Below are 27,037 nucleotides of genomic sequence, written 5' to 3'. Positions count from 1 at the left end.
ATGGCTCAATGCACCGCACCTACCGCATATGTAAGTCAAGCAGATGTATTGCAAGTAAAGTTTGTAACAGCGTCCATATTATTCAGATTCCAGTGCTGAACATAAGAAAGTAGATCATGGGTATGATGGTATTTCCAAGAGAAAAACAACTCTGTGAATTAGAGCTGGTCTCAACCACCTTACCTACTACTTATTTTCACAAGTTATGAGCAAATTTCTACGCGTTTCAGCCCAGTCAGGCCTTTATCAAAATGTTATGTTTAAACCTAACACCCTAACATAAACCCCAAGTCTAAACACGCCTAATCTGCAGCCCCTGTCATCGCCGCCACCTACATTATACTTATTAACCCCTAATCTGCCGCCCTTAACGTCGCCGCCACTATACTAAAGTTATTAACCCCTAAACCTAACCCTAAGTCTAACCCTAACACCCACTAACTTTAAAATAATTAAAATAAATCTAAATAAAAATTACAATTACTACCTAAATAACTCCTATTTAAAACTAAATACTTACCTATAAAATAAACCCTAAGCTAGCTACAATATAACTAATAGTTACATTGTAGCTATCTTAGGTGTTATTTTTATTTTACAGGTAAGTTTGTATTTATTTTAACTAGGTAGAATAGTTACTAAATAGTTATTAACCATTTACTAGCTACCTAGTTAAAATAAATACAAATTTACCTGTAAAATAAAACCTAACCTGTCTTACACTAACACCTAGCATTACACTACAATTCAATAAATTACATTAATTAAATACAATTAACTAAATTACACAAAATAAAAAAGAAATGATCAAATATTTAAACTAATTACACCTAATCTAATAGCCCTATCAAAATAAAAAACCCTAGCCTAAACTAAACTGCCAATAGCCCTTAAAAGGGCCTTTTGCAGGGCTTTGCCCAAAAGAAATCAGCTCTTTTACCTGTAAAAAAAAATACAAACAACCCGCACAGTAAAACCCACGACCCACACAACCAACCCCCCAATAAAATCCTATCTAAAAAACCTAAGCTCCCCATTGCCCTGAAAAGGGCATTTGTATGGGCATTGCCCTTAAAAGGGCATTCAGCTCTTTTACTGCTCAAAGTCCCTAACCTAAAATTAAAACCCACACAATAAACCCTTAAAAAAACCTAACACTAATCCCCAAAGATCCACTTACAGATTTTGAAGACCGGACATCCATCCTCATCAAGCCAGGAGAAGTCTTCATCCAAGCGGGCAGAAGTCCTCAACGAAGCCGGGAGAAGTCTTCATCCAAGTGGCAAGAAGTGGTCCTCCAGGCGGACAGAAGTCTTCTTCCAGACGGCATCTTCTATCTTCATCCTTCCAACGCGGAGCAGCTCCATCTACAAGACATCCGGTGCGGAGCATCCTCTTCTGTTGATGCCTCTTGAAGATTGAAGGTTCCTTTAAGGGACGTCATCCAAGATGGCATCCCTTGAATTCCGACTATCAGCCAATCGGAATTAATATTGAAAAAATCCTATTGGCTGATGCAATCAGCCAATAGGATTGAGCTTCAATCCTATTGGCTGATCCAATCAGCCAATAGAATGCAAGCTCAATCCTATTGGCTGATTGCATCAGCCAATAGGATGTTTTCAACTTTAATTCTGATTGGCTGATAGAATTCTATTTAATTAATGTAATTTATTTAATTTTAGTGCAATGTTAGGTGTTAGTGTGACAGGTTAGGTTTTATTTTACAGGTAAATTTGTATTTGTTTTAACTAGGTAGTAAGTAAATAGTTAATAACTATTTACTAACTAATCTACCTAGTTAAAATAAATACAAACTTACCTGTAAAATGAAAATAACACCTAAGATAGCAACAATGTAACTATTAGTTATATTGTAGCTAGCTTATGGTTTATTTTACAGGTAAGTATTTAGTTTTAAATAGGTATTATTTAGTTAATGATAGTAATTTTTTACTAGGGTTACGTTAGGGTTATGGTTAGACTTAGGGTTAGGTTTAGGGGTTAATAACTTTAGTATAGTGGCGGCGGTGATGTTGGGGGCAGCAGATTAGCACTTTAGTTATGAGTTTTATGTTACGGCTTTGTAACATAAAAGCCACAACTACTGACTTTCAGTTTACAGTACGGATCTTGATGGTATAGGCTGTACTGCTCACTTTTTGGCCTCCTAGGCAAACTTGTAATACCGGCACTATGGAAGTCCCATTGAAAAGGACTTTTGGAAAGTTGCAGTAGTTACGTTGCGTGACGGCCAAAAAAGTGTGCGGTACAGCTATACCTGCAAGACTCGTAATACCAGCGGTAGTGAAAAAGCTTTGTTATGAGGCTTTTTCACTCATAACGCAAAACTCATAATCTAGCTGATTGATATTTAGGAAGGGGTGGGACTAGAATAATATTAAGGAAGGCGTGTGGCTAATGTACATATTTAGTAGGGGTGGGACTAACATAATATTTAGGAAGGGTTGGGATTAACATAGATATTTAGGAATGGGTGGGACTAACATAATAATTAGGAGTGCAGTCTACACAATGTTGATAATAAATGACACAGATATAAGCTGAAATTAGACCCCTATACCACAGAACAAAAGACAATCACCTAGATTAATTTTTGCGCTAAACAGGGGTGCGAAATTAACGCCAAAAAAATAGCATTATTGCAATTACAAGTTACTGAAAAGCCTCCTTGTGCTGTGCGTTATGTTGCGATAAGCCCCATACCGTACAAAAGCCGAATTTACATGCTCATGCACGCTTTCCCAGTAGACATCAATGGGGAGAGAGTGTTAGAAAAAAAAACTAACACTTGTGATCACGGAATGGAGATCTCCGTAACGCAAACCTATTGATGTCTATAGTGAAAAGAAAGTTACGTTTAAACCTAACACCCTAACATAAACCCCAAGTCTAAACACCCCTATTCCGCCGCTTCCCGACATTGCTGACACTAATAAAAGTTATTAAACCCCCCACATTGCCAACACTATAATAAAGTATCAACCCCTAAACCTCAAGCCTCCCACATCGTAACTACTAAACTAAACCTATTAACCCCTAAACCGCTGCCCCCCCATAGCAAAACACTACATTAAACTATTAACCCCTAAACCTAACACCCCCCTAACTTAAAATTACAATATAACTATCTTAAAATAAATAAAAACTTACCTTTGAAATTAAAAAAAATTAAGTTAAAACTATAAATTAATCTAACATAACTATTCTAATAAAATAAAAAAAACTACCAATTTAAAAATCTAAATGATAAATTTTAAAAAAACCTAACACTAAGAAAAAAAAAGAAAAAAATCTAATATGACACAAAATAATAAACACTAAATTATGAAAAATAAAAATCAAAATTATCAAAAATAAAAACAATTACACCTAATCTAATAGCTCTATAAAAATAAAAAGCCCCCCCCAAATAAAAACACCCCCTAACCTACAATAAACTACCTATAGCCCTTAAATGGGCCTTTTGTAGGGCATTTCCCTAAGTTAAACAGCTCTATTACATTAAAAAAATGACTAAGTCCCCCCCTTAAAGTAAACCCCCCCACCCAACCAACCCTCCAAAATAAAAAAACCTAACTCTAAAAAATCCTAAGCTACCCATTGCCCCTAAAGGGGCATTTGAATGGGCATTTCCCTTAAAAGGTCATTCAGCTCTTTTGCTGCCCTTAAAAGGACATTCAGCTCTTTTACAATTGCCCAAAGCTATCCTGGAAAACATCATGCACAGAGCGTCCTCTTCATACAGTCACCGCCATACACTGAAGTTGAATGCAAGGTAGCCGTTTTAAAATGGCTTACCTTGCATTCCTATTGGCTCATTAGATTCTTCAAATTCAAATCAGCCAATAGGAAGAGAGCTACTGAAATCCCGTTGGCTGTACAAATCAGCTAATGGGTAGCTTAGAATTTTTTAGAGTTAGGTTTTTTTTATTTTGGGGGTTGGTTGGGTGAGGGGGTTTACTTTTAGGGGGGGACTTAGTAAATTTTTTAATGTAAAAGCGCTGTTTAAGTTTTGGAAAATCCATAACTACTGCTCTCAGATGGCGGTATGGATTGTGTCGGTATAGGCTGTAACACAAGCATTTTAGCCGGACCGCACAACCTGTAATCCCTCACTCAAACGTCATTTTTTTGAGTGCGGAATGGATGTTGCGTTACAGGCTAAAATGCTTGCGGCATAGCTATACCGCCGCGACTCGTAATATGCGTTCCTGGCCATTCCAGTGTAATGGCCAATTTTTTAGCGTAAAAAGCCGTACCTGCAAAACTCGTAATCTAGCTGCATGTAAAATATATGAACCGACAAAAATGATACGCTAGTGCACAGAGTACCTTGCGAGTAGTTTTGGGGAGAAGGTTTGCTCCAGTATTCCAATATCACACCATTGCCAGCTTGCATCTGCCGCTGCCGCACCATCAGAGTGTTTGACTTGGAGGTCAGAGTCACCCCAGACAGACGAGAGCAGGTTTTTCGCCACATTGTTCGTCCATAGAAAAGAAGCAATTCCCCTAACAAAAAGAAAGAGCACAAAGGTTATAGGGACACTTATTGTAATTTTTCCCCAAAGAAGGCTGGATAGAATTAAATATATTGGAAATTGCTAATTTAGGTTTACATTATAAATAGGTGGCTTTGCTCATTTAAACTACCATCCATAATGATCAATCCTAGGCTGTGCTCGTGTTTCCAGCAACGTCCAACACAACCAGTGTTTGGAGCTGGAGGATAGTTAGACCGCCGGGGGTAGCCAAAATGTTACTTCAGGATGTGGGACGCATAAGAGAGGATTCCTTGTAATCCTCGTGAGTAGTACAAAAAAGGAAAAAATAGTCCCAAATATCCATTGAATATAAAAGAACGGCTTTATTCGTCAAACATAAAAAATTGACATGGTTCACACAAAATCAAAGTTGGGTTTTACGTGTTTCGGCTAGGGCCGTACTCATAAACCTGATAAGGCACCGGTGAGTGCCATTTAAAAAGGATTAATACATGATGGTTATTGGTTGGTGTTAAACACACCCCTATTAACCATTTAATTATCTGAATATACACAGTAAACCTTAAGAGCAACATGAACGGTCTATAAGGTAAAGTGCTAAAGGACAGTACAACTGAACAATATGTATAAATATACAAACATAAGCATTCAGTATAATATATATTGATCTTAAACAACATAGGTGAATTTAAGTACACAGTTGTACGCTCAATAGTATTAAAAGTTAAACAGACACAGTATTTAGATCATTGAAATTTGTAAAAAAACAAACAAAACAAATCGAAACTGCAACATAATATCTTACAATATGCAAGTTTAAACAATGATAAGCCTAACCAAATCAAATCAAATGGATAGTGCTATACAGTTTCAAATCTAGTCAATGCAAACTTCATAGATAATTCATTGTTAACAAAAAGATTTTTTCTTTCTTTCTTACAAGTGATCTTGTTATATTATATACTATAAGGTCTAGATTAAGCTTAAAATTGATTTAGTAGATATGTAGATATGTGAATCGTAATCACAAGATGTGATGGACAAAGTATAGGGAATTAGCCACCTGTTACCAACCAAGCGGGGGTATATCCCTATCCCTGTATTGCACATACATAAATAAATTAAATACAAATCAAAATCAAAAATTGAATAAGAACAAAAGTTTTCCTAAGAGCTGAGCTGAGTTAAACCAAAGATCATCATAATTGGCTTGAATGTGCACTGGACCATGGAACAATCATTTCCAATGATTTATGATGTCAAACTCACAATTAAAATCATAAGGAACCTGAGTATGGAGTTTCATGATCTAGTACACCTTCTGTTTTGCCAATAATTGATCCTTGTTGCCTCCCCTATGGGGCAATCGTATTGTTTCAATGCCTCGCCATTTAAATGATCCGGTATCCTTGCTGTGCACCTCTATGAAGTGCCTTGAAAGGGCAGAGCATGGTTTTTCATATTTAATGTAACCAAGGTGTTCACGGACACAAGTCCGGACATCTCTGCTAGTCATGCCAACATACTGCTTAGAATGTTCTTGGCTTTCAATGAGGTACACAACATAGGAACTGGAACAATTGTTACATCCCTTGGTTGCAAACCTTTGCGTGGTATTGCATGAATAGAAATCCTTCCCTTCAGTGATGAAATCACAGGCCTTACACCTGTGATTTCCACATTTGTAAGTGCCATTAACTTGGAACCATGAGCCAGCATTCCTCTGTTTAGAAGGTAATTGACTTGGGGCTAAAATATTACCCAAAAGTAAGGTTTTTTGAATAAACACATTAAAGCCCTTTTCTACTGTAGATTTCAAGTGAATATCACCCAAAAGGATCGGAAAATATATTTAATGATGTTACAAACAGAGGTAAAATCTGATGAGTATTGGGTAATAAAGGACAGGGGTCTGTCACCCCTGTTCTCCTGCCTTTTAGATTCTGAGACTCTCCTACCTTCTGAAAAGGTTTTTTTAGCCAGATGGTTAAGTAATTTAGGGGAGTAGCCTCTACTTTTAAGTCTTTGTTTAATATCCCTACATTCCTCAACAAAATAACTATCCCGGCTACAAATTCTCCTGGCTCTGAGGAATTGGCTTTTGGCTATTACGTTGAACACATGGGGAGGATGCCCACTTTTGTTGTGGAGAATAGTATTCCCTGATATGGGTTTTCTATATAGTTTTGAATTGATTTTATGTTCCACAGAATCGCCCATTAGGGTAATATCCAAAAAATTGACAACTTTATTGTGCCACTCATAGGTAAATTTTAAACCATGCTGGCCATCATTTAGGTATTGATAAAGATCAGGTCGTCTATGAAACAACGATAAAAGACTACTTCTGTCCCGAAGGGGTTATCTCCACCATAAATGAAGAAACGTTCCAGCCAGCCCATGAACAAATTAGCATAAGAGGGGGCAAATTGTACTCCATGGCTGTACTCTGTTTCTGCAGGTAAAATACCCCATCAAAACAGAAGTAGTTGTGTTCTAACAAGTAATGTGTAATACGCAAAAGATATGTTATAGTGTCTGTCGTTAAATCGGCACTAGAAGTCAAAAAGCATTTAATAGCCTCTAAACCCATGTCATGGGGTATGCTGGAGTACAAAGAGACCACGTTGATGGTGAGCCAACTGTAGTGTTCATGCCATTCAATTTGTTCCAGCATACCCAACACATGTGGTGTGTCTCGAATGTAACTGGGTAAAGCTAAAACATAGGGCTGAAGTACCCCATCTAGCCAGTCACACAAAGGCTCCAACAAGGAGCCTATCCCTGACACAATTGGGCGACCCTTAATGTTGGTAAGACTTTTATGAACTTTTGGCAGATGGTGAAAGACGGGAATAATAGGATGTTGAACATAAAGGGAATCTGCTGTTTGTTGATCAAATATTCCCAATTCCACCCCGTCATCCAGCATCTGCCCCAGTTCATATTGAAAAGATTTAGTGGGATTTTTATTGACAGTGGAGTATGTACATTGATCATTTAATTGGCGTAATGCCTCACCTACATACTCAACACGGTCAAGAACCACAACACTACCCCCCTTGTCAGATTGTCTTATAACAATGCATTCATTATTTTGAAGTGAAGCAACAGCTTCTTTCTCTGACCTAGAGAGGTTGTGCGTGGTTGGTGCAGTTGACAAGTTTAGTTTATGTAGATCCTCTACAATTTTTTGGAGAGGGAGGCCACGTCTGAAGTTTTTGCATCTAATGTTACACTTCCTCATAGAAAAGCTACTTCAAGCTTTTACCCCGTATATCATCGGGGGAAAATACTTGGAGGTGTTTCATAAAAGAGTTGTAGAGGATCTACATAAACTAAACTTGTCAACTGCACCCATCACACACAACCTCTCTAGGTCAGAGAAAGAAGCTGTTGCTTCACTTCAAAATAACAAATCCATCGTTATGACAATCTGACAAAGGGGGTAGTGTTTTGGTTCTTGACCGTGTTGAGTATGTAGGTGAGGCATTACGCCAATTAAATAATCAATGTACATACTCCACTGTCAATAAAAATCCCACTAAATCTTTTCAATATGAACTGGGGCAGATGCTGGATGACGGGGTGGAATTGGGAATATTTGATCAACAAACAGCAGATTCCCTTTATGTTCAACATCCGATTATTCCCGTCTTTCACCATCTGCCAAAAGTTCATAAAAGTCTTACCAACATTAAGGGTCACCCAATTGTGTCAGGGATAGGCTCCTTGTTGGAGCCTTTGTGTGACTGGCTAGATGGGGTACTTCAGCCCTATGTTTTAGCTTTACCCAGTTACATTCGAGACACACCACGTGTTGGGTATGCTGGAACAAATTGAATGGCATGAACACTACAGTTGGCTCACCATCTACGTGGTCTCTTTGTACTCCAGCATACCCCATGACATGGGTTTAGAGGCTATTAAATACTTTTTGACTTCTAGTGCCAATTTAACGACAGACACTATAACATATCTTTTGCGTATTACACAGTACTTGTTAGAACACAACTACTTCTGTTTTGAAGGGGTATTTTACCTGCAGAAACAGGGTACAGCCATGGGTGCAAAATTTGCCCCCTCTCATGCTAATTTGTTCATGAGCTGGCTGGAACGTTTCTTCATTCATGGTGGAGATAACCCCTTTGGGACAGAAGTAGTCTTTTATCGTCGTTTCATAGACAACCTGATCTTTATCTGGTCGTCTACTGAAATAAGAGCTAAATTATTCTTTCAATACCTAAATGATGGCCAGCATGGTTTAAAATTTACCTATGAGTGGCACAGTAAAGTTGTCAATTTTTTGGATATTACCCTAATGGGCGATTCTATGGAACATAAAATCAATTCAAAACTATATAGAAAACCCATATCAGGGAATACTATTCTCCACAACAAAGGTGGGCATCCTCCCCATGTGTTCAACATAATAGCCAAAAGCCAATTCCTGAGAGCCAGGAGAATTGTCACGCCGCCGCCGGAAGTTCCGGCGGCTCTTCCGGCGTGTTTGGTTGCTGGGCAACGTCTGCCTCTCTCTGGGCCGTCCCCTCTGATGACGTCAGGACCGACTTCTTATTCCGGTCTCTCAATCCTCCGGTGCCTGATTATTCTTTTTCATTCCGGAGGCTATTGTGAGTACGCTTGATTTCTTTAACCAGTTTCTGAACCTGTGCCTGAACAACTACGCTACTGATTAACCCTCAAACTGCCTGATTCCAAGTTGCCAAACCCTGCATATACGACTACGCTATTGCTTAACCCTCAAACTGCCTGATTACAAGTTGCCAAACTCTGCTTACAAGTCTATTCTATGGTTAACCCTCAAACTTCCTGATTACAAGTTGCCAAGCCCTGCATATACGACTACGCTATTGCTTAACCCTCAAAAGTGCCTGATTGTCAAGTTGCCTAATCCTTCCTTATTGACTGTTTGTTTTTGGTTCCCTAATCTGAAGTTTACCTGCAACAATCAAGATTTACTTTATTCTTTCCTGAGAACCCAGACACTGCTCCATATCGTGAGTACCTTGTTTTATAGTAGTTGTCGTGGGGTCACATCCTGGATTAAACTCAGAGTGCAAGGGTGTTATTTTAGTTCGCCCTAGCATTTGGGTCTTCTTCTGGACGAGGCTACTTCCCTAAATTACTTAACCATCTGGCTAAAAAACCTTTTCAGAAGGTAGGAAAGTCTCAGAATCTAAAAGGCAGGAGAACAGGGGTGACAGACCCCTGTCCTTTATTACCCAATACTCATCAGATTTTACCTCTGTAACATCATTAAAAAATATTTTCTGATCCTTTTGAGCGATATTCACTTGAAATCTACAGTAGAAAAGGGCTTTAATGTGTTTATTCAAAAAAACCTTACTTTGGGTAATATTTTAGCCCCAAGTCAATTACCTTCTAAACAGAGGAATGCTGGCTCATGGTTCCAAGTTAATGGCACTTACAAATGTGGAAATCACAGGTGTAAGGCCTGTGATTTCATCACTGAAGGGAAGGATTTCTATTCATATGATACCACGCAAAGGTTTGCAATCAAGGAATGTATCAATTGTTCCAGTTCCTATGTCGTGTACCTCATTGAGTGCCATGAACATTCTAAGCAGTATGTTGGCATGACTAGCAGAGATGTCCGGACTCGTGTCCATGAACACCTTGGTTACATTAAATATGAAAAACCATGCTCTGCCCTTTCAAGGCACTTCATAGAGGTGCACGGCATGGCAAGGATACCGGATCATTTAAATGGCGAGGCACTGAAAAAATACGATTGCCCCCTAGGGGAGGCAACAAGGATCAATTATTGGCAAAACAGGAGGTGTACTGGATCATGAAACTCCATACTCAGGTTCCTTATGGTTTTAATTGTGAGTTTGACATCATAAATCATTGGAAATGATTGTTCCATGGTCCAGTGCACATCCAAGCCAATTATGATGATCTTTGGTTTAACTCAGCTCAGCTCTTAGGACAACTTTTGTTCTTATTCAATTTTTTATTTCGATTTGTATTTAATTGATTTATGTATGTGCAATACAGGGATAGGGATATACCCCGGCTTGGTTGGTAACAGGTGGCTAATTCCCTATACTTTGTCCATCACATCTTGTGATTAAGAATTCACATATCTACATATCTACTAAATCAATTTTAAGCTTAATCTAGACCTTATAGTATATAATATAATAAGATCACTTGTAAGAAAGAAAGAAAAAATCTTTTTGTTAACAATTAATTATCTATGAAGTTTGCATTGACTAGGTTTGAAACTGTATAGCACTATCCATTTGATTTGATTTGGTTAGGCTTATCATTGTATAAACTTGCATATTGTAAGATATTATGTTGCAGTTTCGATTTGTTTTGTTTGTTTTTTACAAATTTCAATGATCTAAATACTGTGTCTGTTTAACTTTTAATACTATTGAGCGTACAACTGTGTACTTAAATTCACCTATGTCGTTTAAGATCAATATATATTATACTGAATGCTTATGTTTGTATATTTATACATATTGTTCAGTTGTACTGTCCTTTAGCACTTTACCTTATAGACAGTTCATGTTGCTCTTAAGGTTTACTGTGTATATTCAGATAATTAAATGGTTAATAGGGGTGTGTTTAACACCAACCAATAACCATCATGTATTAATCCTTTTTAAATGGCACTCACCGGTGCCTTATTAGGTTTAAGAGTACGGTCCTAGCCGAAAAGCGTAAAACCCGACTTTGATTTTGTGTGAACCATGTAAATGTTTAATGTTTGATGAATAAAGCCGGTCTTTTATATTCAATGGATATTTGGGACTATTTTTTCCTTTTTTGTACTACAATGGGTAGTGGTTTTAATGAGAAAAAATTGAAATTTCTGGTATAAAAAATAAATCTAATGGAGTAATGTCTCATACATTTAATAGGATGCACTGCACATGTGCACGGGTGAAGTTTTCAGTTCGCTGAATCTTTCAATCTAAATATTTGAAATTCTTATTTTTTAAATATACGTTCCCTGTAAGCTGTGCACATACTAACTGAAGGAAACATAGAACATACACAAAGAGAGAAGTGCTCAACCAGGGAATAATAGCATAATAGCTTTTTCTATAGCTAATTAACACCCTAGAAGGAGCCTCTTTTTGCCAAGCAAATGCCTTTTACAGGGAGGAACTGTCCTGTAGTATATCAGTCTAATCCCGACTAAGTGGTACAGTTCACCCCTAAAATACCAGAGACATGGCAAACCCCAGACGTGGACCCGTTGCCCAATGTGCCGAGAGGGATATGGCTGCACCGCACCGACAAGGCCCGAAATATACGTCTGGGGTTTGCCATGTCTCGGTGTAAAATTTAATGAGGATTTGAAAAGGATTGAAAGTTGGCAAAATGTGTGTGTCAAAGTGAAAAAGAAAATAGACGTCTGTTTTTTGCGCTCTTTAACTTTAGAGGGTATGGTGTTAGTTATTAAGACAGTGATTTTTATTATTCTAATGTATATTAGTCATGTGTTTCTAGTGCCTTATCAATGTTGGAGAAAAATTGTGCGCATGTTGTTTTTGTTTTTATAGAGTGCTGGAATGGAGAAGCTGGGTAGAGAGAAAGTGGTGGACCTGAAAGAGAATGGAGGAAAGGATTTTCCTGAAGTCCAAAAAGTGTCACAAATGGGTTTATTTAACTTTTTTGTGTGTGGTCTCCTCCTGTTTAATAAAGTGTATTTTTGTTCTCTGTAGGTGGACATTTACAGTTTATTTAACTTTCTTAACTTTTCATTTTCTTATCAAGATTTTCATTCAAATTAGTTTGTTTTGCTTTAGAATTGTTGCAATGTTTTTATTAAGCTTTTGTTATGGATTTTATTCCTGTAAATTTATATTTTATTAATTAAAAAAATAAAAAGTCTGGGGTTTACCAAGCCTCTTGTTGTATTTCCGGCTAGGGTCTACTGTTTAATCAGGATCAGACTCATACACTACAGGAAAGATTTCTGTGAAATGTGCATGCTGGGCAAAAAGAGGCTGCTTCTGGGGTGGTAACAAGCCATAGAACAAGCTACTACGCTATAGTTTGTTCCCTGGTTGAGTGCTTCTCTCTTTTTGGAAACATAGAACATCACAAATTTTGTGATCTACTGGCCACACACCTGACCTATACACCTATACAGCTCCATGTCATAATGAAAGAAGATCTTTTTACAGTTCACTTGCTCACCTGCAGTGCAGTTGAGGGAGCTTGACAGCACTTTGACAGTAATCACTTCCCCAAGTGGGCGTCCAATTGAGAACATGCAGTCCTTCTCCACCAGTCCTCCAGTGTTAACAACTCCGGAGGTGTTAAGGAACATCTGTCCACAAACACCTGGAAATAAAATATGACTGGATAGGAAGAAAGATGTTTTCTAGAGACCTCATTGAGAGTACAAGAAGCCTAACATAAGGCAGAAAGACAAATATCCTTTAATCCCACAAAATCTTTATACTGTACCTACACATGTTATTACATTTTTTTTAGTTTCTTATAATTAAAAACTAGTGGGAAATGTATTGTCGTAGCCAAACACACATTGCTATGATTCTGTAGGGACTGATTTATGAAAGTGTGAGCGGACATGATACGATGTAGCGTATCATGTCCACCGCACATCGCTAAATGCAGGCAGCATATGCTGTCGGCATTTATCATTGCACAAGCAGTTCTTGTGAACTGCTTGTGCAATGCCACCCCATGTAGATTTGCGGCCAATCGGAGTGTCGATCAGCCTGATCGTATAGGATCGGGCGGATCGATGTCGGCAGTCTCAGAGCAGGCGGACAAGTTATGGGGCAGCAGTCTTTAGGTTCATAACTGCTGTTTCCGGCGAGCCTAAATGCTCGCGCGGAAACAGGGGCATATTGCTCCATTCGGAGCTTGATAATTCGGCCCCTTAGTCTTTAATATCACTGTAAATAATAATAAATAACGTGCCATATTCTATCTTAAGAATCTTTTTTTTTGTTTATTAAGTAAATCTATCACTTACTATCCAATATTATTTGGCAAGCACCAGCTATAGTGATTATTATATTAATATATTAATATGTTAGTGATTGTGTTGTAGGTGCAGAACAGTGTCTCAGTTTGAGCAATACGTAACTGGCATCAGTGTCCTCGTCCAAGGCAGGAACACGGTCATCTTGTCCCTCAGAAGCTTTATATTGGGGCACCATAGAAGGGGTCACCGTGAAGTTGCTGAAGGCTCCTGTTTCAGACGTCTTCATGACCTGTGTGCAGGGTACTTCCGAGCAGCCACGTAGAGTCATGGGTTTCGGCGTGTGCCCACAAAACGTGGGTCTCACTTGCTGTCGGGTTTTTAGGTTAGTACAGAAATCCTGACGACTTTGGATTCCATTCCCACAGGTAACTGAACACTAAATCCAATAGATAAGGAAGAAACGAGATTATTCTGCAAAGTTAGTGAGGGGGAATCTATTTCTTCACAAATATGTGGTCTATCAGGTTACGGGATGTCGTAAGGGAGTACATTTTGGCAAATTTTATAATTATGTTTAGAAAACATTTTTAATCTTAAAATAATGAGTAGAGAATTAAAACATATTTATTAAGTATGTGATTAGCTTGAATGTCGGTATTCCAGTATTTGATTGATAATTATTTACTAAATATGACCACTGTGAAACAGAAATATAAAGGTAATACCACATAAATTTTTCTTTCATGATTCAGACAAAGCATATGCCATACACATTTTTAAAAGTTTTCAAATTTGCTTCTTTCTTGGTATTCTTTGTTGAAGAGATAGCTAGATAGCTAGTGTGCACATTTCTGGAGCAGTACATGACAAGAAACTCTGCTGCCACCCACTGTTCTTGCAAATGTATAACAGTTATAAAACTGCTGCCATATATTGCTTCAGTCACGTGCACGCTCCTACACCGTCCTACCTGCTTTTCAACAAAAAAATGCCAAGATAATGAAGTAAATTTGATAATAGAAGTAAATTTGGAAAAAAAAATTAAAATCATTTAATGTGATTCTTGAAATATTTATTTTGGGGGGGTTTCATGTTTCTTTAATACAAATATTGTAATATTAATATGGAGAATAAAAATAATGAGTTATCTAAGATTTTTTTTTTGTTTCTAAGATTTACCTTGCTCCACGGACCAACATCCCATGAGTAAAAGCAATTCGACACAATACACGGTATAAGGGAAGGTGGTTTTTCCTGAGACTGACAACTTCCTACATCAGCTTCTGTCTCAACACCAGCAAGAGTCTGCACACATATGACACGTTGCTTAGAGATCCCGTAACCACAGGCCGAAGAACAAGGACCTGTTTCTGCAACTTTCCACCTGATGGAACAATCAGACAATTTCTCATAGTTTATACCAGGGATGATCCCTTTAGCAGTCACTGATATTTTGCACATCTTTAAAATCTATTAACTGAATCTAGTAAATAAATAGGACCAGAACTTTAGACTGTCTGGTCAACAGTACATGTAAACATGGTCTTTAAATCCCATGACCGTGTAAAGTATATACAGATCCAAATGGGTATCAAGTTAGATGGTTTGTATCTGAATCAAGTTAGATAATTCAGATGGAGCATGACATTTTAAGCAACTTTCTAATTTATTCCTATCATCAATGTTTCTTCATCCTCTGGTATCTTTATTTGAAAAAAAGGAATGAAAGCTTAGGAGGCGGCCCCTTTTTGGTTCAGCACCTTGGGTAGTGCTACATTTAGCCACCAATCCGCAAAGGCTACCCAGGTGCAGAACCTAAAATGGGCTTGCTCCTACGTTTTCAGTCCTACTTTTCAAATAAATATACCAAGAGAACAAAGAAAAAATTATAATATGAGTAAATTAGAATGTTGCTTAAAATTGCCTGCTCTACCTCAATCATAAAAGAAAAAAATGTGGGTTAAGTATCCCTTTAAGGTAACAGATATAAAGGAACAGATTGAGGTTCTCTGGTTGATCAAAACCAGGTGGTTTTCCAAATGTGGTCCTCTGATTCACTTTAAGCAGCGAGATTTGGAATGATATATACTGGTCTAGTGTATAATCTATACCAACATAAGTAGTAAATTGTCAGAAAAATGAGATGAAATACCTGGGAGGGCACGGATGCTGGTTGCAGGACTCCTGTCCTTGAGGATGGGGAAGATGTTGACATTCTGCATCATTAACAATTTGTTCTGTGCTTTCTTCTTCCTTAGTTTCTTGAGTACAATACAGAACTCTCTGCAATACTCCACCTCCACAGCTTACGCTGCAAGAGCCAATCTTATATCGCCACCTGTAAAGAAATGTTACTGTAGGCGAGCATTGGCGTTGACTATATCTGCTTAAAGAGATATAAAACAGTCTGTTCCATTGTTTTAATAAAAAAGCACTAAGCAGTGGGTTATACTTAATAGAAAACAATCGGGATGAATGACAGCCCCTGCTAGCGCCAATGAGCAGGGGGTGGCATTGCACAATCATTTCACCAGAAATGCTTGTGCAATGACAACTTCGGACAGTGTATGCTGTCTGCATTTAGCTATGTTGAGCGAACATGATTCACTATAGTAAATCATGTCCACTCGACATTTAATAAATCTACCTCATTGTGTGATTTTTAAAAAAAATGATGCCAAAAATCAAGCAAAGGCATCATTTTGTTTTTTTGTCCAGTTATACTGTTGTCTGGGAATGATCTATGAGCTGTGATTTGGTCATTACCGGACTGGACAGGGCTCGTGAGCGCACGGTTTGCTGTTGCTTGGACGAGGAATTCTACTGCACTTAGAATGAGGAAGAGGATATGAGATGATATTGTCCTTTCTCACACAGAGGACGGCAAGAGGGATAGTCCCACCTCCACAGGTCACAGGGCAGGGAGACAGCTCCCTCACCTCCCAGCTGTAGGTAAAAGATAAATTATTACTTCTCAGAATTTATTATTAAGATGACACTTTACCAAATAGAACTGCAGTTGCTTATTGACACCCTACAATGCTGACCATGGCGCCAAGCATTATTTTACATCATTGTAAGAATGAAGAAATGAGAAACATTATATTCTCAAATGCTAAATGAAATGCATAGAAGAAATATACATTATCTAGACTCCAGTTCACTTGTTTTCATGCAAAAATGAAAACCACTCTATGATCTTAAAGCAAACCCCAATTTAATTTCAGAGTTTGCTGTGTGAAACCTTTGAATTCATCTACTTGTTATATTAGTTTATATGGCATTATGGCCGATTCAACAGACAAGTCCATTACAATCACATGCTTTGCACTGCCCTTCTAATGGATTGGAACAGACCCCTAATCTAGTAAACAATAGAAAGTTGGAGATTTCTCTCCACTTCTATTAATATCAGCTGCAGCAGAATATTACATTGGCGGGCAGGCTCCTGGTTTGCAGACATCCTGTTGTATCTCTGGTTTTACTGTCTGGTTACATTTTTCTTCCAACGTTTCTTCCTTGGAATGAAAATCAAGACAAACATAGCTCAGCTCCAAAGTTCCTAAAAAAAAACAAGAAGTGCATTAGCTTTAACGTGACATTTTGGGGAGGAACTTTCCCCTTCCTCAGACACAATACAAGGTGCAATAGGGCAAGTATGTAAACCCCAAACAATTGTCAAGTTACGCTCATGTATGGCGTTTCACACAGTCTCAGAGTCAAACCGTAACTGACATAAGCATATTAATGAAAGTGATGTATTCGCTCCAGCAATATCTACACTGTGAGGCCCATTTATCAAGCTCCGAAAGGAGCTTGAGGGCTCGTGTTTCTAGCGAGCCTGCAGCCTCGCCAGAAACAGCATTTATGAAGCAGCGGTCTAAAGGCCGCTTCTCCATAACCCTGTCCGACTGCTCTGAGCAGGCGGACAGACATCGCCAAAAATCAACCCGATCGAGTACGATCAGGTTGATTGACACCCCCCCGCAAATCTGCAGGGGGCGGCGTTGCACCAACAGCTCACAAGAGCTGCTGGTGCAATGCTGAATACGGAGAGAGTATTGCTCTCCGCATTCAGCAAGGTCTGTGGGACCTGATCCGCCCTGTCGGATCAGGTCCGACAGACCTTTAATAAATAGGCCTCTGTGTGTCAACATAAGCATCTCAATGGTAAAAGCAGAAGTGATACATGCGTTTTAGTGATGTGTATTTGTGTGTCAATATAAATATAAATAAAAAATCATTACAACGATGCTCATCAATATATATAGATATACATCGAGTCACATGTCATCATGAAATGAGTAATATATCAAACTGCAATAAAAACACTCTTCTTATAAAGTAAGAGTGCATAATCATTTAGTTATCTACTAACTCAGAGTAGATAAAAAAAACAATAAAAACTAAAACATAAAAAATAGAAAATGACACAAATTATGTCCATTTATCATATCACATCTTATATCACTTTATATAAAGTGCTAATATTGCACTTTAGTAGTTGCCTGGACTTGCTTTGGATGAAAAAGATGTAGTTGCATAAAAACTCATAGTGCATTGTACCGCCCCCTAGGAACATTTTCCAGCATTTGTCCTCTAATCGTTTCACTTACCTCTTTTAACATGGCTACAAAAAATATTACAACTTTTTCAAAGGCCCTAACAGGGGCACTTGCTGAAGCACTAATTGAATCGCTTACAGGACCATTCAAATAGAATTAATATCAGGTGTTATTTGTTAAAAGACAAATACAACTCACATGTGCATTAAAATGTTACCTTTTAAATTAAACACATTGGACATGCCTACATTGTTGTCGATAATAATTTATCATCCTCAGTAAAAAATTACGTTTTCCTGTTTAATGCTTAACATCCCTTAGTAGTTTACACTGACCTAATGTTTTCGCTTTGCACTTCCTAAATATTACCAGCAGTTTACCACTTTTTGTCTCTCATTGAAATCAGTGGGAAACGCTTAACAAGAATTGGTACCGCGTTTAAAGTATACAAAGGGGCATATGTATTAAGCTCTGAATGGAGCTTGATGCCCCGTGTTTCTTGCGAGCCTGCAGGCTCGCCAGAAACAGCATTTATGAAGCAGCGGTCACAAAGACCGCTGCTCCATAACCTGTCCGCCTGCTCTGAGCAGGCGGACAGACATCGCCACAATACAACCCGATCGAGTATGATCGGGTTGATTGACACCCCCCTGCTGGCGGCCTATTGGCCGTGAGTCTGCAGGGGGCGGCGTTGCACCAGCAGCTCTTGTGAGCTGCTGGTGCAATGATGAATACGGCGAGCGTATTGCTCGTCGTATTCAGCGCAAGGTCTAGCGGACCTGATCCGCACTGTCGGATCAGGTCCGCCAGACCTTGATACATATGCCCCAAAGCATTGTTTTACCCATGCAGAACATTGACCAAAATTTATGTTTCTCATTACTACATGTTAAAGGGAAATGAAACCCAATTTTTTTTCATGATTTAGAAATAGCATAACATTTTAAACAACTTTCTAATTTACTTCTATTATCTAACTTGCTTCATTCTCTTGATATCCTTTTCTGAAAAGCATATCTAGCTATGCTCAGCAGCTGCTGATTGGTGGTTGCACATAGATGCCTTGTGTGGTTGGCTCACCCATGTGCATAGCTATTTCTTCAACAAAGGATATCTAATAATGAAGCAAATTAGATCATTCAAGTAAATTGGAATGTTATTTAAAATGTAATTCTCTACCAGAATCATGAAAGAAAAATATTGGGTTTAGTGTCCCTTTAAGGCACAAAAAGCAATCAAAATAGACACTGTACAAAGGGAATTGGTTGTGAGTATAATTTATCACTGAGGTAAACATCCTTTGCATGTGTAAAATTAAACTCTAAAAAATTTGAATGCCATTCATATATAAGCATAATGATTATATTTCTTAACTTTTTTAGTAACTTTTGTAATATTCTCTATCATTGATTGAATTAAAAAACAACTTTTGCTGATTTGGCTAGTTTTTCATCTAAAAATAAGAAGAGCAGTGTGGGAAATAATTTTCTCATACCAGAAACTATTCTACTCTTCTAAAATTTTTATATTTCTTATACTGTAAATTGTGAAACCAATAAGGCACAAGGTTTAGAATGGAGTCCACAATTGCAGAACTCACTTTACAGACCGTGTTTTCAAAAACTCACAGAATAGGACTTATAAAATTCACTCTTACTGTAGAGACCGTGGCCTCTAGTTATCAACGTGTCTACTTACCTGCATTCGCCGGCCCCAATACGCTCGCCTAAGCTCGCCTAACATCGCCGACGCAGACCTGAATACGTTTGCCAAAGTTATCAAGAAAGCAGTCAAAAAGCCGCGCACCAAGTACAGTGCGATGAGCAGCAGACTGTTGTTAACTGAGAGTCATCGATCTTGCTGCTCATCGGCTTATTCACAGCTTTCTTGCTAGCCTGTCACTAAGCACCCACACTATACTATACAGTTTTACCCCCTAAACCGCAGCTCCCGGAGCCACCTGCACCTAAATAAACTTATTAACCCCTAAACCGCCACTCCTGGACCCCTCCGCAACTATAATAAATATATTAACCCCTAAACCGCCGCTCCTGGACCCCGCCACCACTATAATAAATATATTAACCCCTAAACCGCCGCTCCTGGACCCCACCGTCACCTACATTATACCTATTAACCCCTAATCTGCTGCCCCCTATACCGCCGCCACCTAAATAAAGTTATTAACCCCTATCCTGCCGATCCCGGACTCCGCCGCAAATAAATTAATTGTTTAACCCCTAAACCACCACACCCGGAGCCCTCCGCCAATTACATTGCATTTATTAACCCCTATCCTGCCCCCCCTACACCGCCGCCACCTACAGTACATTGATTAACCCCTAATCTACCCCCCTACAAATCCGCCACTATATGAAATGAATTAACCCCTAAACCTAAGTCTAACCCTAACACCCCCCTAACTTAAATATTATTTAAATTAATCTAAATAAATATTCCTATAATTAAATAAATTAATCCTATTTAAAACTAAATACTTACCTGTAAAATAAACCATAAGATAGCTACAATATAACTATTAGTTACATTGTAGCTATGTTAGAGTTTATTTTTATTTTACAGGCAACTTTGTATTTATTTTAACTAAGTACAATAGCTATTAAATAGTTATTAACTATTTAATAGCTACCTAGCTAAAATAAATACAAAATTACCTGTAAAATAAATCCTAACCTAAGTTACAATTACACCTAACACTACACTATCATTAAATAAATTAAATTAATTAACTACAATTACCTAACATTAAATAAAATTAACTAAAAATAACTAAAGTACAAAAAAAACCTCTAAATTACAGAAAATAAAAAATTACAAGAAGTTTAAACTAATTACACCTAATCTAAGCCCCCTAATAAACTAAAAAGCCCCCCCAAATAATAAAATTCCCTACCCTATACTAAATTACAAATAGCCCTTAAAAGGGCTTTTTGCGGGGCATTGCCTCAAAGTAATCAGCTCTTTTACCTGTAAAAAAAGAAATACAACCCCCCAACATTAAAACCCACCACCCACACACCCAACCCTACTCTAAAACCCACCCAAACCCCCCTTAAAAAAACCTAACACTAACCCCTTGAAGATCACCCTACCTTGAGATGTCTTCACCCAGCCGGGCACAAGTGGTCCTCCATACGGCAGAAGTCTTCATCCGATCGGGGCAAAAGAGGTCCTCCAGACGGTAGAAATCTTCATCCATTCGGCATCTTCTATCTTCATCCTTCCGGAACTTCAATCCGATTGGCTGATTACATCAGCCAATCTGATTTTTCCTACCTTAATTCTGATTGGCTGATAGAATCCTATCAGCCAATCGGAATTCGAGGGACGCCATCTTGGATGATGTCATTTAAAGGAACCTTCATTCTTCGTTAGGACTTTGATTGAAGAGGATGGCTCCGCGTCGGCTGGATAGAAGATGGCTCCACTCCGGAAGGATGAAGATAGAAGATGCCGCATGGATGAAGATTTCTACCGTCTGGAGGACCTCTTCTGCCCCGATCAGATGAAGACTTCTGTCGTATGGAGGACCACTTGTGCCCGGCTGGGTGAAGACGTCTCAAGGTAGGGTGATCTTCAAGGGTTTAGTGTTAGGTTTTTTTAAGGAGGGTTTGGGTGGGTTTTAGAGAAGGGTTTGGTGTGTGGGTGGTGGGTTTTAATGTTGGGGGGGTTGTATTTCTTTTACAGGTAAAAGAGATTATTACTTTGGGGCAATGCCCCGCAAAAAGCCCTTTTAAGGGCTATTTGTAATTTAGTATAGGGTAGGGAATTTTATTATTTTGGGGGGCTTTTTTATTTTATTAGGGGGCATAGATTAGGTGTAATTAATTTAAACTTCTTGCAATTTTTTTTATTTTCTGTAATTTAGAGGGTTTTTTTTTGTACTTTAGTTATTTTTAGTTAATTTTATTTAATGTTAGGTAATTGTAGTTAATTAATTAGTTATATCGTAGCTATCTAAGGGTTTATTTTACAGGTAAGTATTTAGTTTTAAATAGGATTCATTTATTTAATTATAGGAATATTTATTTAGATTAATTTAAATAATATTTAAGTTAGGGGGGTGTTAGGGTTAGACTTAGGCTTAGGGGTTAATTCATATATTGGCGGCGGTGTAGGGGGGTAGATTAGGGGTTAATCAATGTACTGTAGGTGGCGGCAATGTAGGGGGGGCAGGATAGGGGTTAATAAATGTAATGTAGGTGGCGGAGGGCTCCGGGTGCGGCAGTTTAGGGGTTAAACAATCAATTTATTTGCGGCGGGGTCCAGGATCGGCAGGATAGGGGTTAATAACTTTATTTAGGTGGCGGCGGTATAGGGGGCGGCAGATTAGGGGTTAATAGGTATAATGTAGGTGGCGGCAGGGTCCGGGAGTGGTGGTTTAGGGGTTCATATATTTATTATAGTGGCGGTGGGGTCCGGGAGCGGTGGTTTAGGGGTTCATATATTTTTTATAGTGGCGGCGGGGTCCGGGAGTGGCGGTTTAAGGGTTGATAAGTATAATGTAGGTGGCGGCAGTGTAGGGGGGGAAGATTAGGGGTGTTTAGACTCGGGGTACATGTTAGGGTGTTAGGTGCAGACACTTCCCATAGAAATCAATGGGATATCTACTGCTGGGATTCACCGCCTCCAGTGCGGCGTATTGAACACCAGGTACGCTGGGCCGGAATAGTGGCGAGCGTACCTGGTTGTTCTTTGATAACTAACAAAAGTAGTCAGATAGTGCCGAACTTGCGTTCGGAACATCTGGAGTGACGTAACTATCGATCTGTGTCGGACTGAGTCCGGCAGATCGTAGGTTACGTCACTAGATTCTACTTTTGCCGGTCTGTAGGGCTTGATAACTATGGCGAATCAGCTTCGCCACAAATACGCTGCGGAATTCCATCATATTTGCGGTTGACGGCTTGATAACTAGAGGCCCGTGTTTTCAAAAACTCACAGAATAGGATTTACAAAACTCACTCTCACTGTACAGACTGTGTTTTCAAAAACTCACAGAATGGCACTTACAAAACTCACTTTCACTGTAGAGACTGTTTTCAAAAATTCACAGAATGGAACTTACTAAACCCATTCAAACTGTAAAGGCTACTTTTTCAAAAACTCACAGAATGAAATTTACAAAACTCATTCTCACTCTACAGGACTACGTTTTAAAAAAACTCACAGAATGGGACTTACAAAATCCACTCTCACTGTACAGACCGAGTTTTCAAAAATTCACAGAATGGGACTTACAAAACTAATTCTCACTGTACAGACTACGTTTTCTAAAACTCACACGCCTAGATTTAGAGTTTTGTCGGTAACGACCCGTGTAGCTAACGCTGGCTTTTTTCTGGCCACACCTTTTAAATACCTCTGGTATTGAGAGTTCACAGAATGGCTGCGTTAGGCTCCAAAAAGGGAGCGTACAGGCATATTTACCGTCACTGCAACTCTCGATACCAGAATATGCACCTAACGCCCTAACATGAACCCCGAGTCTAAACACCCCTAACCTTACACTTATTAACCCCTATTCTGCCGCCCCCTCTATCGCTGACCCCTGCATATTATTATTAACCCCTAATCTGCCACTCTGTAAAACGCCGCTACTTACATTATCCCTATGTACCCCTAATCTGCTGTCCCTAACACCGCCAACCCCTATATTATATTTATTAACCCCTAATCTGCCCCCCACAACATCGCCTCCACCTAACTACACTTATTAACCCCTAATCTGCCGAGCGGACCGCACCGCTATTATAATAAAGTTATTAACCCCTAATCCGCCTCACTAACCCTATAATAAATAGTATTAACCCCTAATCTGCCCTCCCTAACATCGCCGACACCTAACTTCAAACATTAACCCCTAATCTGCCGACTGGAGCTCACCGCTATTCTAATGAATGTATTAACCCCTAAAGCTAAGTCTAACCCTAACACCCCCCTAAGTTAAATATAATTTACATCTAACGAAATTAATTAACTCTTATTAAATAAATTATTCCTATTTAAATCTAAATACTTACCTGTAAAATAAACCCTAATATAGCTACAACATAAATTATAATTATATTATAGCTATTTTAGGATTAATATTTAAATGACGTCATCCAAGATGGCGTCCCTCGAATTCCGATTGGCTGATAGGATTCTATCAGCCAATCGGAATTAAGGTAGGAATATTCTGATTGGCTGATGGAATCAGCCAATCAGAATCAAGTTCAATCCGATTGGCTGATCCAATCAGCCAATCAGATTGAGCTCGCATTCTATTGGCTGTTCCGATCAGCCAATCAGAATATTCCTACCTTAATTCCGATTGGCTGATAGAATCCTATCAGCCAATCGGAATTCGAGGGACGCCATCTTGGATGACGTCATTTAAAGGAACCGTCATTCGTCGTCTAGTCATCGGTTGAAGAGGATGTTCCGCGTCGGCTTGGAAGAAGATGGTTCCGCTCTGCTCCAGAAGAAAGAAGATTGAAGATGCGGCTTGATAGAAGACTTCATCCCGATGATGGACTTCCGACTTCAGCCCGATGATGGATTTCTTCAGCCGCCGCTTGGATCCAGACTTCAGCCCGAGGATGGACATCACTGTTCAGCCCCCTGCTTGGGCTTGGATCAACACTTCCGAGGACCGATCGGTGAACCTGGTATGGTGAAGATAAGGTAGGAAGATCTTCAGGGGCTTAGTGTTAGGTTTATTTAAGGGGGGTTTGGGTTAGATTAGGGGTATGTGGGTGGTGGGTTGTAATGTTGGGGGGGTATTGTATGTGGGTTTTTTTACAGGCAAAAGAGCTGAATTTCTTGGGGCATGCCCCGCAAAGGGCCCTGTTCAGGGCTGGTAAGGTAAAAGAGCTTTGAACTTTTTTAATTTAGAATAGGGTAGGGCATTTTTTATTTTGGGGGGCTTTGTTATTTTATTAGGGGGCTTAGAGTAGGTGTAATTAGTTTAAAATTGTTGTAATATTTTTCTAATGTTTGTAAATATTTTTTTATTTTTTGTAACTTAGTTCTTTTTTATTTTTTGTACTTTAGTTAGTTTATTTCATTGTATTTATTTGTAGATATTGTATTTAAATAATTTATTGATAGTGTAGTGTTAGGTTTAATTGTAAATAATTGTAGGTATTGTATTTAATTAATTTATTGATAGTGTAGTGTTAGGTTTAATTTTAGATAATTGTAGGTAGTTTATTTAATTAATTTATTGATAGTGTAGTGTTAGGTTTAATTGTAACTTAGGTTAGGATTTATTTTACAGGTAATTTTGTAATTATTTTAACTATTTTAGCTATTAAATAGTTATTAACTATTTAATAGCTATTGTACCTGGTTAAAATAAATACAAAGTTGCCTGTAAAATAAATATTAATCCTAAAATAGCTATAATATAATTATAATTTATGTTGTAGCTATATTAGGGTATATTTTACAGGTAAGTATTTAGCTTTAAATAGGAATAATTTATTTAATAAGAGTTAATTTATTTCGTTAGAATAAAATTATATTTAACTTAGGGGGGTGTTAGGGTTAAAATTAGCTTTAGGGGTTAAAAAATTTATTAGAGTAGCGGTGAGCTCCGATCGGCAGATTAGGGGTTAATACTTGAAGTTAGGTGTCGGCGATGTTAGGGAGGGCAGATTAGGGGTTAATACTATTTATTATAGGGTTATTGAGGCGGATTAGGGGTTAATAACTTTATTATAGTAGCGGTGAGATCCGCTCGGCAGATTAGGGGTTAATAAGTGTAGGCAGGTGGAGGCGACGTTGAGGGGGGCAGGTTAGGGGTTAATAAATATAATATAGGGGTCGGCGATGTTAGGGGCAGCAGATTAGGGGTACATAAGGATAAGGTAAGTAGCGGCGCTTTGCGGTCGGCAGATTAGGGGTTAATTACTGTAGGTAGCTGGCGGCGACGTTGTGGGGGGCAGGTTAGGGGTTAATAAATATAATATAGGGGTCGGCGGTGTTAGGGGCAGCAGATTAGGGGTACATAAGTATAACGTAGGTGGCGGTTGGCAGATTAGGGGTTAAAAAAAATTAATCGAGTGGCGGCGATGTGGGGGGACCTCGGTTTAGGGGTACATAGGTAGTTTATGGGTGTTAGTGTACTTTAGAGTACAGTAGTTAGGAGCTTTATAAACCGGCGTTAGCCCAGAAAGCTCTTAACTACTGACTTTTTTCTGCGGCTGGAGTTTTGTCGTTAGATTTCTAACGCTCACTTCAGCCACGACTCTAAATACCGGAGTTAGAAAGATCCCATTGAAAAGATAGGATACGCAATTGACGTAAGGGGATCTGCGGTATGGAAAAGTCGTGGCTGAAAAGTGAGCGTTAGACCCTTTCCTGACTGACTCCAAATACCGGCGGTAGCCTAAAACCAGCGTTAGGAGCCTCTAACGCTGGTTTTCACGGCTACCGCCAAACTCTAAATCTAGGCCACAGAATGGGACAAAACTCATGAAACACAAAGGAAAGCAGCTGCAGTCCATAAAATGAATAAACTCTTTATTAAAGCATGCATACTAAAACAGACACATATACCTTAGGGAGGGTCATAGATAGACTGTGATCAGAAGTGAATGCTATTTCAAATATAATATAAAGACCAATACATTCGAAATAGTGTTCACTTCTGATCACAGTCTATCTATGATTAAGTGCTTATAATAGCGCAAAACATGTCAGATGGAGTCCCCCTCCTAAGGTATATGTGTCCGTTTTAGTACGCATTCTTTAATAAAGAGTTTATTAATTTTAAGGACTGTTCATGCAGCTGCTTTCCTTTGTGCTTTATATGTGTCATGGGTAGTTTGCCCATTGCAGAATTGCACCCTGGCTGTCACTGGTTGGATCCGCGGGCCGTTTCCTTACCTGCTAAACTAACCCGGATTTTCACTTTTGAGTGGTAGCTATTCTGCTACAACTTACAAAACTCACTCTCACTGTAC

The 27,037-nt window shown here is 38.7% G+C and overlaps 1 protein-coding gene across 1 annotated transcript in view; it reads right to left on the bottom strand.

Annotated features, from left to right (window-relative positions):
* The window catches only part of ADAMTS13 (ADAM metallopeptidase with thrombospondin type 1 motif 13), a 121,212-nt gene that overhangs the window by 5,045 nt on the left and 89,130 nt on the right, over positions 1-27,037 (bottom strand). Inside the window, exons 24-30 of the mRNA XM_053695397.1 lie at positions 16,930-17,059; positions 16,264-16,443; positions 15,650-15,835; positions 14,677-14,881; positions 13,660-13,933; positions 12,738-12,884; positions 4,357-4,533 (exon numbers count right to left, since the gene is read on the bottom strand). Coding sequence (XP_053551372.1) covers positions 4,357-4,533; positions 12,738-12,884; positions 13,660-13,933; positions 14,677-14,881; positions 15,650-15,835; positions 16,264-16,443; positions 16,930-17,059 — 1,299 coding nt within the window. The remainder of the gene's footprint in view (positions 1-4,356; positions 4,534-12,737; positions 12,885-13,659; positions 13,934-14,676; positions 14,882-15,649; positions 15,836-16,263; positions 16,444-16,929; positions 17,060-27,037) is intronic.

The sequence above is a fragment of the Bombina bombina genome, chromosome 12 (genome assembly GCF_027579735.1).
Source record: "Bombina bombina isolate aBomBom1 chromosome 12, aBomBom1.pri, whole genome shotgun sequence".
NCBI lineage: Eukaryota > Metazoa > Chordata > Amphibia > Anura > Bombinatoridae > Bombina > Bombina bombina.
This window is presented reverse-complemented; position numbering and strand designations above follow the sequence as displayed.